The sequence below is a fragment of the Triturus cristatus genome, chromosome 8 (genome assembly GCF_964204655.1).
Source record: "Triturus cristatus chromosome 8, aTriCri1.1, whole genome shotgun sequence".
Lineage (NCBI taxonomy): Eukaryota > Metazoa > Chordata > Amphibia > Caudata > Salamandridae > Triturus > Triturus cristatus.
In genome coordinates, this window is record NC_140591.1 from 1,026,532,581 (window position 1) to 1,026,549,441 (window position 16,861).

Genomic DNA, 16,861 nt, shown 5'->3' on the forward strand with positions numbered 1-16,861 from the left:
TACGGTTCAACCTTTGTTTAAATTTTGAAAAAAGGGTCTACATTTGAATGGTCAAACAAGATTAATGAGGTTTTTAACATGATTAAAGGTTAGTTGTAAATCTTTTAATCTTGATTAAAAGCATTTTTACTGTTTATGCAAGCGCATGTGGTTTGGGGGCAGTTCTAAGCAAAACAGTTTCTGTATCATTCAGCATACGAGAGGCAAACGATACGGAGTATAGTACTATTGAGAGAGGCTTTGTCCTGTGAACGGCTATCGGAAAATTGAAGATATATATTTGGGGTACAAAATTTTAATTACAAATGGACCAGAAGCCTCTAATTCACATGTTGGGAAGTAGTCAATCAAATAAAGCCACTTCATGATTGGTGAAGTTACTATTTCAATTACATGAATTAAACTTTGATATTAAATTCTTACTAGGTGGAAAACACTGTTACAGGCAGATTGCCTTTCATGTATGCCTATTGATAATATTGTGGAAAAGTATAGTAAAATGATTCAAATAACAATGAGGATGAATGTGTCATTCTATGTCAGGACCGGAGGCGAAGATTATGCTTAACCTTCTTCACTTCCATGCTGGACTCTATTGTTTTTTTGTTGAAATTCCCAAGGCATCATGGGAATTGTAGTTTGTTAAACTGTTTCTCAAACTGGCTGCTATATTAAAAGTGAAGAAAGTCGAGCATAATCCTCGCCTCTGCGTCTTTAAAAGAATTGAAACTTTCCGTTACTATAGCTAGGAAATTTTTCATTACAGCTATAGATGCCAGTAGCAATCTGAATATCAATGAGAATGAATGTTATATAAGGATCATGTTACTTACCCTGTAAGCATCTATTCAGAGCGTGTAGTGCCGCAGATTCACATGCTATGCATAGACTGTTCAGCAACACCCATCCTTGCGGGGGCTTTAGGCATGAGATGGTGCGGTTGTTTGAAATGCTTGAAGGACTGTTTGTCCAACTAGAGCTTGTTGTCTTGATTTAACTTCAACACAATAACGCTTTGTGAAAGTGTGTGGGTTTATCAAGGTTGCTGCTGTGCAAATGTCATTCATAGAGCTATTTCCAAAAAAAGCCATGATTGCTCCTTTTCCCCTGTTGAATAACCTTTTGGCACAGTTAATATTTTCCTTTTTGATTTTGCATAACATAGTTGGATGCATTTAGCAATCAATCTTGCTATACCTGTTTTGGATATAGCGTTTCCTTTAGTTGGATTTGAAAAAGAAACAAAGAGCTGTTTTGTTTTTCTGTAAGGTTTAGTACATTCCAAGTAGTACATCAGTGCCCTTTTAACGTCTAGTGTATGTAAAGCACGTTCTGCAATAGTTTGTGGTTTTGTAAAGAAAACCAGTAACCCCAAGGTTTGATTTAAATGGAAAGAAGAATTGGCTTTGGGTAAAAATGTCAGGTTAGTGCGTAAATGTACTTTGTCTGACAATACTTGGAAGTAAGGTTCTTCGATTGGGAGTGTATGTATTTTGCTGACCCTTCATAAGAAAGTTATACCTGTGAGTTTTCGCTATGAGGAAAGCTGCTTTCCATGTTAAGAACTGTAGTTGGCAATTATATAGCTGCTCAAATGGTGGCTTCATAAGTTGAGTTAGCACAATGTTTAGATTCCACGCTGGTATTTAAGGTGTACATGGTGGAATGACTATTTGTAATCCTTACATAAAGCCTTTGATTACAGAAATGCGGAAAAGTGACTGGTGTTTCCTGTTTTGCAAATGTGCTGCAATAGCCGTTAAACGTAGGCGTATTGAGGTATGTGCCAACTGTGACTTTTGTAAGTGTAACAGGTAAAATATTAGTTGTTGCTCTCTTGGGGAAGAAGAGTTAATGTGCTGTTTTGTACAGAAATGCACAAAATGCTTCCATTTAGCTGCACCTCAGGATTTTTCTGTGTGCCGGATCGATTGGAATGTGAAAGTAAGCGTTCTTCAGGTCTAGTGCAGTCATGAAGTTCCCTGTTTGAAGTGGTGGTATCACATTCTGTAATGTGACCAAGTGAAAATATTCTGATAGTATGTAGCGCTTGAGTGGCCGCAGTTCCAGAGTCAGTCTTAGGGTTCCACCTTTCTTTGGTATTAGAAAATAAACTGAGTACACTCCTTTGTTTTCATAATTGTGTGGGACTATTTCAATAGCACCTTTTGTAGTAAAGCCTTTACTTCTTCTTTAAGCAGGTGCAGAGGCTGTGGATTTAAGACATGCTTTTCGGTGGAATATTTAGTGGTTGTCAAATACTAGGCAACATCCTTGTCTGACACTTTCTAAGACCCATTGGTCTGATGTAATGTTTTACCCCAACTAACAAAATAGTTGTAGCCTTCTCCCAGCTGGTGTTTTGTGGTTGGGGGGAGGGAGGGGGCAGGGTATGAGCTAGTCATATTGGTGAGGGGGGTGTAGGTGTCCTTGTTGGGGGTGCCTCTCCCTCCCTCTGCCTTTTTGTAGTCCTCCACAGAAATTACCATGCCCCTGCTGGTGGTATTGTTGGTGTTGACGCTGTTGGGTATTTTCCATGGTAGAGGCTTTTGCAGCTCCTCTACCTTGGTACCTCCGAAAGGGCTGTTTTTGTGTTTTGGTTTGTAAAGCACCTATTGATTTAGCAGTTTTGGCGTCCTTTTTTTTCTTCTTTAAAGCTGAGCGTCTACAGCTGGCCCGAAGAGGTGTTCCCCCATCGAAAGGGACTTATAAAATATGTTGCTGAACTTCAGGTTTGAACCCAGAAACACACATCACACGTGTCTTCTGAGCGTGATAGATGTGTTTATGCTCCTAGCAGCAGTTTCTGCTCCATCTAAGGCCCATCTGATGCTAGCATTTGAAATGAGTTTACCCTCGTTGACTAGATCTTCTCCCCACTTTTTGTATTCTTTTGGAAGATGTTGCATGAGCTCCTGTATTTCATCCCAGGATGCTCAGTTGTTACGTGAGCAAGCCCATAGAACTGGCAATTCTCCAATGATTAGCGTGCCTGGAGCAAAACTTTTTGCAGCTGCATCAATTCTTTAACGCTCATGATCTGGAGGAGGTGTCTCCATTGCCCTGTGCAGCTGCCCTTTTTCTGGCAGCGGTGACTACAAGGGAGTCTGTTGGCGGATGCCCTCGAATGCAGATTGAGTCAGTGGGTGAGGGTCTATATTTTTCCTTAATTTGTGGTGTTTAGACCCTTGATTTGACTGGGTCTTTGAACACCTCCTTGGAAACTAAGAAAAGCTCCAATCATAGGCAAGTATTGGACGGTAACCCCTGTGCGTGAAAGTGTTGCCACGAGATAGTCACTTTCCTCCTCCGTAAAATACATTGGGAGCTTAGGATATTCTGCAGTTCTCTATATGACACTATAATAAGATGAAATGTCATCAGGGGGGAAGGTTTTGTAGGCACAGGTGGCTCAATATCTGTATATAGTAAGGCCACATCAAAGACTTCTCATGGGTCAGGTATGTGATCAGTATCTTGGGTGCACTGGGAATCAGTGTCTTGTATTTCTCACTCTTCTTGTGGAAAGGTTGAGTGATTTTGAGGGGAGGCAGATGAACTAAAAATTATAGGGCTTGTGTTCCTGTGGTACAATTTTTGGTGGACGCTTAGGAAATTGTTCCACCTCTGCCTTTCTCTCTGCAGCCTCCTTGCGTTTCTCCTGCATAAAATGCTGCAGCCCCTCAAATACTACCCCCTGGTCTTGAGTGGGTTTAGTAGTTTGTGTTTTCAGTTTCTTTGGTGCTGGTGGGGTGTCTTTAGAAACAGTCTGGTTTTGAAACCCCAGAGCCATGGATTTTCTTCTGTTTAGAAGACTGTTTTTTCAGTCCTCGGTTCTGAAGTGTGTTTTGGTTCCGTTTGATTCCAAGCATTTTTTTGGTTCCGGTGTCGGTTTCTTGAAAGTCTTCGGCACTGGTGTTCTGGTCGCTTCCGAGCAATGCCTTGGTGTCGAAGGCTCAGTTAGTGCCATTTTACTTTTACGTGCCGGCAGCATGTCGGAACCAATCCTTTGTTGTGGCCTGGCTGCCTGATCTGGATCGAGAATATTCTCGTCTCTTCTCTGCTCTGCTCTGAGGCTTGGTCACTATGTTGGCCTGAACCTGCAGGTTGTGGCGCATAATGGCAGGGTAGTGGTGGTGGTGAGTGTAGTATTTTCTTTGCATTGAGTGTAACAGTACTCACAATACGTAGCGTTGTCTTGGTCTATGGTCCCGAATCGGTGGTCGGTGTCAGTGACATGGGCTGTACGGAGCATGTTCATCCCATGATGATGTATCTGACGCGGTGTAGTGTGGGCTGACCAAGACCATCCTGCCTCCTGTCGGAGCACTGGCCTTGCTGTCCATGCCGCTGTCTAGGCTGAATTACGCCTCAGCTGCGTGCTCCATACTATGTGCGAGGCATCCATCTCTTCATGTCCAAAGAATTTTCTTATTCTTGTACAATGTGCAAGCGTCACACTATTCTTTCGTGTGCTCCAGAGACTGGCACAAATTTCATACGTCATCTGGGTCAGAGTGGGTGTACTTGGCTCCACACCGAGGGCACTGTTGGAATAGTTCCTTCTTTGTCTCCATCACCCGGAGACTGTCATTCTCGACAGTAGACTGTTTGGATGCCAGGAAGTCTTTCCCAGTGTGTAGTCGATATTCCGATCTTTGCTGTTTTTCCTGTAGGCCGTGAGCCGTTGAATTCTGTAGAGCTTAAACGCAGTCTGTCCAAAGTCAATGGGGGAAAAAACTTCCTAAGAAACAAAGCGCAATGCCTGGGGGAAGGGTGGGGGGGGGGGGGGGGGGACACAACGACGCACGATGCAGACCATAAAACTTCCTCGAGGAAAAACAACTTGGAGAGTCCGGGCCCAACACTAGATGGCATGAGTATGAATAGCAGGTGTATCTGCATCCAACATATGCAACCAGTAGGAGGTTACGTTATGCAAGATGAAGGATATTATTGTTAAAAGTTGATCACGTGAAAGACTGTTGTCGCATGATTTAAGAGATTCTTCTCAAATCGCTGCAGAGCTTACCACTTTCAATGACATGGTTCTTCGGCATGAGCTTGTTCTACTTTTCAGTTTACATAAGATTATTCAGTTAGCTCAGTGGGACACTTGGGTAAGTCTGTAACTGTGCAGGAATAAACAGTTTTATTAGTGGCCTGGTATTGATGGCCTATTCAAGAAATTTGTAGAAAAAGCAAATAATGTATGAAGTCTGATAAGCACTGAATAGTTATCAATAGCCCAGTAAACCCAAAATCTTGGCCAGAAAAGACGTGGGAGGAATTGGGGCTGAATTTTACAGAACTATGAAAGCAATATTTTGGATTGTGAATGTAAGAACATTACAATAGCTGTGGATTATTTTTCCAATTTGGTGTATTATTCATTTGTTAAAACTTTAGATACTAACAATGTTGTCAAGTTTTTGGGAGGTGTTCCACATACTACTGTGACAGATATTGGTGTACATTTTGTGTCTTTGGAGATGTCACGATTCATAGAGAAACATGCTATTAAGGAATTGAAGGTTCCTCTCCATAGTTCTTCCTCTAGCACTTTGGTTGAGAGAGTAAATACGTTATTAAAGGAAGGTGTACAAACAGCAGTGGCCAATAGTTTAAGTGTAACAAAGTAGATGAAAGAAAAAGTTTGGAGTTATAATACACCTGTAGTACTATGTGGAGTTGTATCACCTTTTCTATTATTGAGAGGATGACACCTGGTTCCAGTTTGAATCCTGTGTGGATGAAAAGAAAAGTGAAACCTTGTGATGATGATTTGGATTTACAGAATATAAGGGATGGAATGTCTCAATCAAATAATGGTAAAGCATATTTTGATCGGAAAAGAAATGTGAGCAAGGTGGAAGTGAGAGTTGGAGATTGTTTTTTAATCAGAAAACCTTACAAAGTGGCTAAGCGAGATTCAAACCTTTTTAGTCCTGTACAAGTGGTGAAAGTAGCTAGATCTGCTGCTTTACTGCAAGATGAAGAAGGGAGGGAAAGAAGTGCAACTACGAAGTTATCTGAAGAACAAGCTCATCTTATGAAGAATGGTTTAAATAGTAATACATACGAGAGTGCAGTTGCTTGGTTTGATTGGACCCCATTTGATGATAAAATTCTGTTGGATGACAACTATGTGCAAGGTAGTGCTGATGGTGTTGGAAGATCAGATTAGGCTTGCTCAGATGAGGAGTCATCAGTATGTGAACATATCTGGTTTCAAACTGCACAGTCAGGTACTGAGATGAGGTGTAGAAGTACAATAATAAATCAGTGCCTGCCAAGTCTAAGTATTATGTCACTTTTTTATGTGATTTTTAATTTTCCCCCATAGGATCTTTTCTATTTTTCTCTTTTTTTAACGTTTTGGTTAACTTGTTATAATGTGAAAGATGGTGTAATATACTAGTTTGATGCAATATTCTACTTGTTGTATTGAGTAGGGGGGGTTTCTTTCAGGTATGAGTATAGAATCTGGTTTAGTCCTTTTGTTTAATGTCCTTGTATGGAATGGCTACAAGACATTCGAGGATCTGACCTTCTTGAGAGATGTTGTAGGTTTCCTTCTCTTGGATTACATCTTCATTTTCAACATTCAAATTAACACAAACTCTGAAAGGATTTCTGCTGCACTGGGATATCGCAGGGAATTTAAAGGGGTCTGTAGATGCAAAGACTACTCTGACATTAGATGATTGGTAGGATTTTCTGCAGAATAAAAAGCACTCCAATCTCACTGACATCTATTGTTTAAAACTCAAAATTCTATTCGGTGTTGAGGAAGGTCCTATAGCCTTAACTACTAACTGTGGCCAAGCAATGTTCCTTTGACTGGAGAATGTAAGCACGTTTTTGCAACCATATCCGTATTCTAAAGAGCACTAAAAGAAGGTAACCTCCATTACAAAACACACCATTTTGTGTGCGGACATTTCACAGCTAGCTAAAAGACTGGTTGAACATGACAGCATAAAGCAGATTTCGGCTGCATTGGCATGGTCACTGTGCGTGGTCCTAATATTGATGGCTACAACTGCTTCAACTTTAGAGACTGAAAGATTGTCTTTATTTCCCAGTAGAAAACACTTGCTAGAAGGGAAAAAAACAAAAAAGGTGTTTATAGCGCGCCTTTTCTGCTGCAAAAATGTTACAATAGCCTAAGGTACTTGACACCATGATGATTTTTTTCAATTGCTGAACAGCTATGTATGTTAAGAATTCTTACTTATCCACAGTCTACTTCTCAAAGAGATTTGTGTTTTGTTTCATCATCCCTACTTAAAAGTCTACAAATGAGCACAGTATCACTTAACCAAGGAAACAAGTAGTGACACTTCCTAAAGCAAAAATCAAATGTACTAAGAAAGGATACAAGGCAGCGCAGATATGGAACAGTAGCGTGATTTAAGGGGGTAACCAAGAAGGTATGTGCTTTACAAATTCACAAAGAGTAGTTCACAAGATGTTTTCAAACTGCTTGGACAAAGAGGGTAGACAAGGGGATTGTCCAGAATTTGCTGGTAGGAAATTCCAGATGCCAGGGAACTGGCGGTAAGGGATCCCCGAGGAAGTCTAAGCCAAAGCATTTATTTTGTAGATTAACAGAAAGGGAGAGCTATTTGGGTTACAGCCAGTAAATTGTGCTGCAGAAAGTTGCTCTTTTTTCTTCTTTTTTGAATTTTTTTTTAGGTAACCCACCTCTGTGGAGTGATAACATTTCCAGAGAGAAGCGTCAAGCATCAAGACATTATTCAAAGCAAAGGGCTTGCTTTGCATAGTAGCTGGGTGGATAAAGGTAACAGGAATGACAGCACGATTCTACGACCAAGCCCACAGTCATTGGATATAACTCTGAAGATGGAGTTTAGGATTACTATCTTTACTAGGCATTCAAAACTGCCACTGGACAGATGGTGTGACTATATTGTAAGCTCTTGAGCACACTATAACCAGGATACGAGGACATGCAAAATGTGCTCCTCTTGGAACTTTTTAACTGTTTGCCTTAGTTTCTTAAGGTATTGGATTGTTCTCATGAACAGAATATAGAAGAGATTCATGGTGCACCTGTGTAAGTATCAGTACATGGAAGACCACTGAAGCAACGATGATTCTTGACTGTGTGCTTTAGGAGTTTTAAAACCTTTTCTGCTATGGATTTTGCAATAAAAAGATATGTTTACCCATTCTATTATGATTTTAATATTCACCCAAGTCTTGGGCTACTTAAATTCACGCCGTTAAAAACAATGCCACCACGTAACGGACTATACCTTAAAAAAAAATCCAACGCAGTCCAAAATGTGAAATATCACATGAGCAGAGTGCAAAAATATCTGATATATATTTTTATTTTAAGAAATTTCATAAACTTTAAAAGTAAGGAATATAGGGAAATAAACTACAAACAAAGACATTAAAAAAGTGACAAGCTGAGAAAGCACACAAAGGATATATACAGCACTTCAAATAATTCTGAAACAAGCAACTCTTCTAGACTGACTGTTCAAACCACTAGAACAATTCCTGAATGTGAATTCGATTCATATTTCTAAAAGATGTGGCACACAGCAATTCATAACATGACTCTAGATTCTTAACACCTGGTCCCAACAATGTTTTGAAATTGCACTGCTGAGCGCATAGAAGCTTTGTGCAAGGGTATACGTGCTTGCATCATAAAGTAATGCTCTGGGATGCAGAGAGCTGGTACAGGTAATTTCCTTCAAGCCTGCCAACGTGCTATTCCCTTGGCTCTGCACTCAGGTTTCACCTTTTGTCAGGTGCTCAGTTCACATTGCTATTTATAACCTGATTGCCTAATGCTGCTTTTTCATCGTTGGGAGTAGCAGTAATGCATCGGTTGCCAAAAGTATTCTCGCGAGGGCATGGGAAGACCGCAAGCATCCCATATTAGCATGAGATATATGAATGGAAAGCCATCAGAGATGGGGTCCCTGAACCAGGTGCGAATGACAACCCATTCAGAGTCTAAGTTTGTCACATAAGATTCACTAAACCATTCAGTATTGTAGGTATTTGGAAGAGGTCTGTCCAGGAAGGCCAAGTAAAGGTAGGAGTCAGGGAAAATGCAAATAAACTGGTCTAAGTAGGAAGTAAAAATACTTTTGGTAGTGCTTGGCACTACTACTTCGTCCAGTCGCTGCATATGGAAAGGAATAGAGTGTATCGACAACCGCAAGGATCCAGCACATATATCAGTGCATAATTTGGCATCTTTTAATCACAACACATTGAGGAGGAGGGAGGGTGGTAAGAAGTCTGTAGTAGCCACCAAAATATGTTACCAAAGTTATGTAGCTTTTTCTTTGGCTAGATACTTCTTCCCGCAGATTCCTCACCAGATTAATAAATCTCCCTTAGGGAGGTGGGATTGAGTAGTGCCGATTAATCATGAAACACAGCACTAGAAAAGCATCCAGTCAATGCATGCTTACACTGGGAACTTATGTGTAGGGAAAAGTATGTAAAGAGGAAGAAGTGGCCACCGAGGAGATGACAACCAGCAGGGCACCTCTAGTAAGAGCCGTGGAAGCAGCTATGACTTTTGTGGACTGTGCAAGAATGTCAGCAGACTAGCTATCTGGGCCAAGCCATAGCAGATCTAAAGGTAATTCAACAAGAAATGGAGGGCCCTCTTGCCCCCCCCCCCCCCCCATTGCCACGCAGCTACTTCTCGGGCTCATGTTTTTCTGAGTCCTGGTGATGATCCCAATATTCATAGGAATCAAAAGGCCATCGACCATTAAGGTGGGCCCGCTTTGCTATTGATTGATTTGAAATATGCTTGCAAAAAAACTTGTGAACAACATATTACTGTAATACCACGTGTGTATCGCCTTTGTTTGAGCACATTTTCTCACCGCACTGTGATAATTATTAATTGTAATTTATTTATTTGATGAATGTTTATTAAATCTGAAATAACATTTTCTTAACTACAGGCTATCATTTTCTAGAGGGGCCATTGTTACTTGTACTCTCACATCCCAGGTCCCAAGTGATCACAGGGTATCCCTTGAGTTTGACGACATTTTTAGAATGAAATAATTTTCTTTTTAACTAAAGAGGTAAGGTAATTTTATCATGTTAATTTCTTTACTTTAAGTGTTTGGTTCTGCTGTTCACACTGCACATGTCTTGTCAAAAGGAAAGCTTTTCGCTTAGGTCACAGCAACCAAGGGTAAGCCCAAAATTCCCTACAGAAAGCTACTTTCCCTTTTTAGGAACTAGAGCCATTATATATCAGCTCCATTCTACATACACTAAGAATGTGTAAAACCCTTTGATACACCAGAGTGTAGGTTGTTTAACTTTATGGGAGCAACACCATAGCTCATATGAAGACTGAAGATGCTCTCCGTTCTAGTTAAGAATGCAGTTCCCTAAATGTGGCACCTGCTTGCTGCGGGTTTCCCTAAGAGGAATGACCAGTGTTCTGCAGCCAAACACAACTCACATTCAAGTGGTATCTGTCAGATGACGACTTTACAACTTGTTGCCCTGCAGCTGAAGCTAATATTAATGGCCAGGTCTGCTGGCGTGGTTGGTTGGCTCGCAGCCAATCCAGGAATCCTGTGTCACAAATAGTGAGTTGGGTACTCCAAAAACCTACGTTTCTTAGATTAAGAAGCCTAGAGTTTGTGTCCATGCTTTTTGGAGCATTTTGTAATGCTGATTATTATAGTGCTGTCTGATTTCCGATAGTTATGCACAATACCAGGAAGCAGCTTTCCTCAAAGGATGGTGTTGATCATACCTTAAATGGGGGACTGAAAGTAGGGATTTGGAAGTAATTTGAGCAAGCAATCCGCACTAGTTCAACACATAGTATTGTTGACTATGGGCACTGTGTATGTTGAGGAAGTTAGCGAAAAAAAAGAAGGTCAAGATGGACCGCCAAAGTTGATGGGATGGAGTTCCCTTTAGCTGAACTCCGTTGGGGAGTTAGGAGGTAGTCATTCAAGTAATTATGTATTTCCTTAAGCGAGTGATTGCGCTGATAGCGGACAATTGACAGTTGCTTCTTTTAAACTATGTTTAATTTTGACTGACGTAAAAAAAAGTTAATAGCCAGAAAACACTTGGGGAGTGGGCTCACAGAGGTCAAGATATTCTGGTGTTTAATATCAATGAATGTTCCATAATGGAAATTTGTGTACAGCATTTTATTTATTTATAAAGTTTTATATAGCGCGGACAAGACCCAATGAGGATATCAGAGCGCTTTACAAAAGTTACATCAAAAGAAAAGTTGAGCACTAGTCACATAGAAATGAGTAGCTAACATGAGATCGTATATGTTTTAGGTTCTCGTTGGAGGTCAGGAGTGTGTTAGTCAATCTCGCTTAGAGTTCATCACGCATCCTGGTAGGTTTGTCCCTTCTGGTTGGTATCAACTCGCATGATCCGCCTACTGAATTCAATGGCAGAAAATTATGCTGAAACATTCTGTATTGGAAAGGCAGGGAGAAGGCGTTTCAGCCGTCAAAGAAAAAAAAATTGAGCATAAGAGATAAATAGAAATGAAGACAGTTTCTCTAAATTTAAGGTAGGCTTGTTCGCTGCGCAAATGGTGTCTTGAGGCTGATGAAAAACAGTTGCTTGCAGAGAAAAGGTATTATCCTAATGGAGCACATAAAAATAAAGAAAACCGCATATCCCTTGACAAACATCCTTTAAATAAATGCCACACAGTCTAACATCGGAATTTAAAGGTACTAAGGGTGGTCGGATGTAGGTAATTAGACTGTTTTCACTGATACATCTAAACGAGACATTATGTGCCCGCTTGAAGCAATTTTTTGCACTTACAGATTCACTAAACTTGTTGGACCAAAACAAAATAAGTGGGTTATGTTAAAAAGGTTTCTGTGCATTACATAGAAGCTGACCCTTAATTAATCAGCTACGATGCTAACATTTTAAAAAATATGTTTTGTGAAAATGTTGTTGAAAACTCGTAATTTAAGAAGAGAGTATTTAAGATTATAATCGAGACAATGAACAAAGTCACTTACAGTCTGATTAAAAATGGATGAAGTACTTCTTTCAAGACGGCCTTCTCATTGTGCACGTGCTGCTCTTGTTTTAAGCGAATGACATCAGGAATGCTCATTACTTTCAGTGCAAAGTATCGTTTTGCCTTTTTCTCTCTGACAAGATGAACCCGACCAAAGGTGCCAGTACCTTAAAGGGAAAAAGAAAATGTAATGTTAGCTTGCAAAAGTCAAGAGTAGGACAAACAGGATACGGCATATCAATGGATCATCGGCCGGAGTGGTATTGCAATTTAACAAATGTTCTTCAAAGCTTTGACCCAAAACTATTTTAGAAGATGATAAAAACGGTGATTAAAGATGCAGCAAGAAAAAGATAAAAACGAATTTGTAATAACTGGTTTAAAATTAAACAAATCAAAAACAAAGCATCCGCAAATTACGATGATATCCAGATACCAAGAAAACAGAACACCCAAAATTATTAAAATAGCGACTCCATGCAAACACCTAAAAAAATGTCAAACATATGTATTGTAACAAAGATGCTGGAAGTAGTCAGGTTCAATGATTTTTGTTGTATACAAATACTTCTACAAAACGTAGGTAGCAGCAACAAGAAATGGCATAGCCACCTGCCCAGGTAAATTCCACCAGCGGCTTGCTTAACTCTAGCATTCTAACTACTATATTCGAAATGAAATACACATACTACAATAGGAGCTACTGGGGTTCCAAACATTATTAGTACAAATAAACTTTATCTACAAAGGCACTAAGAAAAGATAGCCCATACAATTTTCGGATGCATCATGACCAGGAATAAAGCATCAACACAACAATAAAAAAACAATTTCTGTAAATGGTGAAGCCTTTTCTTAAACCTTAGTGTGGTCTTTCCCCAAAGTTTTTGCCTTTGGCCTCCCACTTTTGCGGATTCTTTTTGTTGGCCTTCGGTCTCTGAGCATTTTACCACTGCTAACCAGTGCTAAAGTGCATGTGCTTCTGTCCTAAACATGATGACATTTGTGTATACATGATTGGCATATTTGTTGTGCTGGTATGTCCCTTGTAAAGTGGCATACCATATACCCAGGGCCTGTACTTCAAAGGAAACTAGAGGGCTGCAGTACTGATTGACTGACTGTACAACCTACAAAAGTAGCCTTTCAAAACTGTCTCAGGTCCGCCACTGCATTTCTTGTTTTCTACTTGGCATTTAAAACTACCTGACAAGCCTTAAACTCCACTTTTATTACATATACGTCACCTCTAAGGTAGGCCCTAAGTAACCCTACGGGCAGGGTGCCATGCAAGTAAAAGGTAGGACATGTATCTCTGTGCTTTGCATGTCCTGGTAGTGGCAAACAGCCTATTTCATTTTCTACTAATGTGAAGCCTACCCCTCTCACAGGGCAGCTTTGGGAATTCCTTAATATACTTTTAAGCTATAATTCCAGATCAGAGAGGAGCAGCTATTTCATGTTTGATATGTTTGGAATGGTAATGGAAAATCCTCCTTACTGGTAAAGTTGGATTTAACCTTACGGTTTTAAAAATTCCACTTTTCGAAAGTGGACATTTCCCCGTACTTACTTCTCTTTGTCAGTGACTGCGTTTCTTCAACACACGTCTGGGATGGGTAACAGGTATACTTTGGGCATTCCCTTTAGAAAGCCACAAACACAGGAAGGGCTGGGTGTGACAGCACGCATTTGCATTCATCTGCATTCTGAGAGCCTTCCAGGGCAGGATGGGGAGAGATGGCTTACACTTACATCTGAATAGGCTATGTCCTCTCCTCAGACAAACCACTGATTTACCCCCTAGGGGTAGCCTGGCAGACAAGACTGGGTTCAGAGAGTTCTTTTGAAGTCACCCCCTACATCAAAGGCACTTTTGGATAGAAGTACTGGATCTCTGACCCTCTAAAATTAGACAACTTCTGGATCTTGAACTGTCAGAAGGATTGTTATGTTGCTTAAAGGACTCAACTAGACTGCTTTTCTAGGACTTCTTTTTTGCTTGTTGCACTGCTGCCTGCTGCTCCCTGACTCAGTTGGAAGGAGAGCTGGACTCTGCCTTCCATCCAAGGGATCTCTAAGGGCTTGCGGTCTTGCCTCCTGTTTTCAGAATTCTCCTACAATTCTACTGGTGCTGCTGAACTCTGCCTTCTGTAAGTCCTACCCTTGCCTGAGGTGCCCACTCTAAGCTCTGGGCATCAAAAGTGGGTTCTGCAGCTGCTTTCTTCACCTACAGCTCCAGGGCCCCTAAAACCTAGCATTTGGGCTCTTCGTGACCTAAAACGTGCACTTTCGCACTTGGACTGCACCACTTGCTTGAAAGATCAGCAGGAGCCGCACAAGCATTGTCTCCTCGAACAGCAAGCATCGCCGACTGCGAGGCCCCGTCTGCCTCTGTGATGCCCAGCAGACTTCACACCGGCAGGATCATCGGTAGCGGCGTTCTACTTGATCCTGGTTAACGTCTCCCCTTACGAATGGGGCTCTTGGCTCCGCTTGAGAAGGTAAAACTTCAGCAGGACCTGTCTGGAGCTGTACCCGACCCGCACTCCATTAGCGTTCAGCCTGAACTTTGGTTTTACTCCAGTCTAGTGCGGCCTAAAGTAACCTTTCACCTTTACTGACTTCTAAGCACAGTTTTTCATTTATTCTATTCGAATTGGATTTTTGTCACTTTGGTCACGTTTTATTCATAAAAATATAATCTATATATTTAAACCTGTGCGGAGTCTTTGTGTAGTGTGTGTGTGTTTTGCACAAATACTTTACCATTGCCTTTATAGATAGGCTTGACTGCTCTGTGCCAAGCTACTGGTTATCTTATAGTGTATCTAGCTTACCCTGACTAGAGTGGCGGTTCCTGTCTGGCCTGGGTGCATACCTCAGCCAACCAAGAATCCCCCTTCCAGCACCAATGCATTGTAGATTTATTTTATCTGCTATTGAACTCAGCTTTGTGGAGTGGGAGGTTGTGGATTTTAGGGTATTTACTCAAACTCCAAGTCACATTGTCTTGGAGTGGAAGATGACGAGTGAGGCAAGTACACGAGTAACATGATTGATTTATAACTATTGGTGTCACCATTATATGTTGTGTGTTCTAATAGTGACAGTTATGGGTATTGAAAGCAGTAATTTGTAAAGACAGCAGGGTTGTCATTACCGAGAGCTGAGCACTTGATGGGTGGTATGCACATGAGAGCCTTCACAATCAAGTTCCGATACTCTCTCCCAAATTGCAATGGTAACTGTGTATGGGTATCATAATATTCAGCATGCAATGTCATGTGGGCGGTCATAAACAGTCTTGGGATGTGGAGCAAACACTCAGCAGCAACCATAATGTCAGCATTTCCATATTTTATTGGTTTCGATTGTGGTACTTTCCTGGGAATACTAAAAATGTTTATTTTTACTATTCTTTATATCTTAGACAATGACTTCAAAGCAGCCATTCCTGAAGATACAATGCACAAATAATGCTGATGTGAACAATCAGCAAAAACAGCTTCGGATTACAGTATTGCTGTGAGGGTGCTGATGGGGCCAAAAGTATGGAGGGGACGGTGGTGAGATATGGGGTAAGAGCAGGTCAGGGGGACTGGTGGGGGCCCGACAGACCTAGGAAGTGAAGCCATCAAAGTAAATTAGAAGAGTGAAGTAGGACAGAGGCAATCAGATGGTGGAGAGGAGAGAAAGCAATAGGGGAGAGGGAGGAAAAAATGGGACCAACCTGGTGACAACATGGAGACGGTATGGTAAGGCAGTGGGCGGTGGACAGTTCCCCCAACATACATTATTGTTTTTTTATTAGGTCTCGACTGGCGAAAGCAGCACATGCGCTGCTCTCGCCATTGTGAGTTACCTTTGCAATCAATTCTGCGAGGGCTCTCATGCATGCGTCTGCAATGGACAAAGATGGCTGCTCTCGCCATTTGTCCATTGCAAACAGCATGCGCGTGTCCGTAGGAACTGTGGACAGTCCCACGCCATCATGCGAAGATTTTGTTGTCATAGCAACGAAAATGCCGCTTCGCCTGTGCTCTTAATTAGGTTGGCCTTCGCGCGATCGCTTGCACTTTCACGGCCAGCTTGTGGGCGTGTGCTTGTTGCTGGGGTGATGGTGTCTCCTCTGGCTTCTGTTTTTCTGCTGGGCCCGCCTCCGTGGGAGGGGACCAGGCTGCGGCGCTTCCTGGCGGGATTGGCAACGTCCATATGCAGTCAGCTGCTGTTGACAGGTCTTAGGGCCCCGCGGTGCGCATGCTCCTGCAGCTTGTGTGGCGGCTTCTTCCTTGCTACGTGGTTCTGGCTGGGTTGTGAGTTGGCAGGGCTCCTTTCGGAATGCTTCCTCCTCGGGCCTGTGGTACTGCCATATTTTAACCTCCATAACCCCCACCACCCAGTCCCAACACTTTCTGTCTTCACACGCCGACACTGCTTCGGCTACTGTACACACTCTCCTAACACAAAACAGCTTGAGGGGAACTGTGCATGTAGCCTACCTCTCCGACCATTACAGCACACCCCCTGGTGGCAGCTCCTGCTTACTACATCCCCAGCATGTGTATCCAAGGCACAACCCAGCTTGTAGTGACCAATGGGCAGACGGAAAAAGGAGGCCAGCCCCCTCTGGCTCCTCCCATTGGGAGGGGCGCACAGATACGGTAGGTTGTGTCTCCGACTGCATTCTGGTCAGGCTTGGTTTGTCCGCAGCGCTGATCTCTCGCTGCCTGCTGCGCGTGTCCACGGACCGCTGCTGTACTGTCCCAACTCCTCCGCAGGCTCTGCTTCTCTGGCGGCTCTCTT

At 41.9% G+C, this 16,861-nt stretch overlaps 1 protein-coding gene across 1 annotated transcript in view; it reads right to left on the reverse strand.

Moving 5' to 3' along the window:
- PRKX (protein kinase cAMP-dependent X-linked catalytic subunit) overlaps positions 1-16,861 on the reverse strand; it is a 395,625-nt gene that overhangs the window by 190,352 nt on the left and 188,412 nt on the right. The window contains exon 2 of the mRNA XM_085622583.1: positions 12,054-12,222. Coding sequence (XP_085478709.1) covers positions 12,054-12,222 — 169 coding nt within the window. The remainder of the gene's footprint in view (positions 1-12,053; positions 12,223-16,861) is intronic.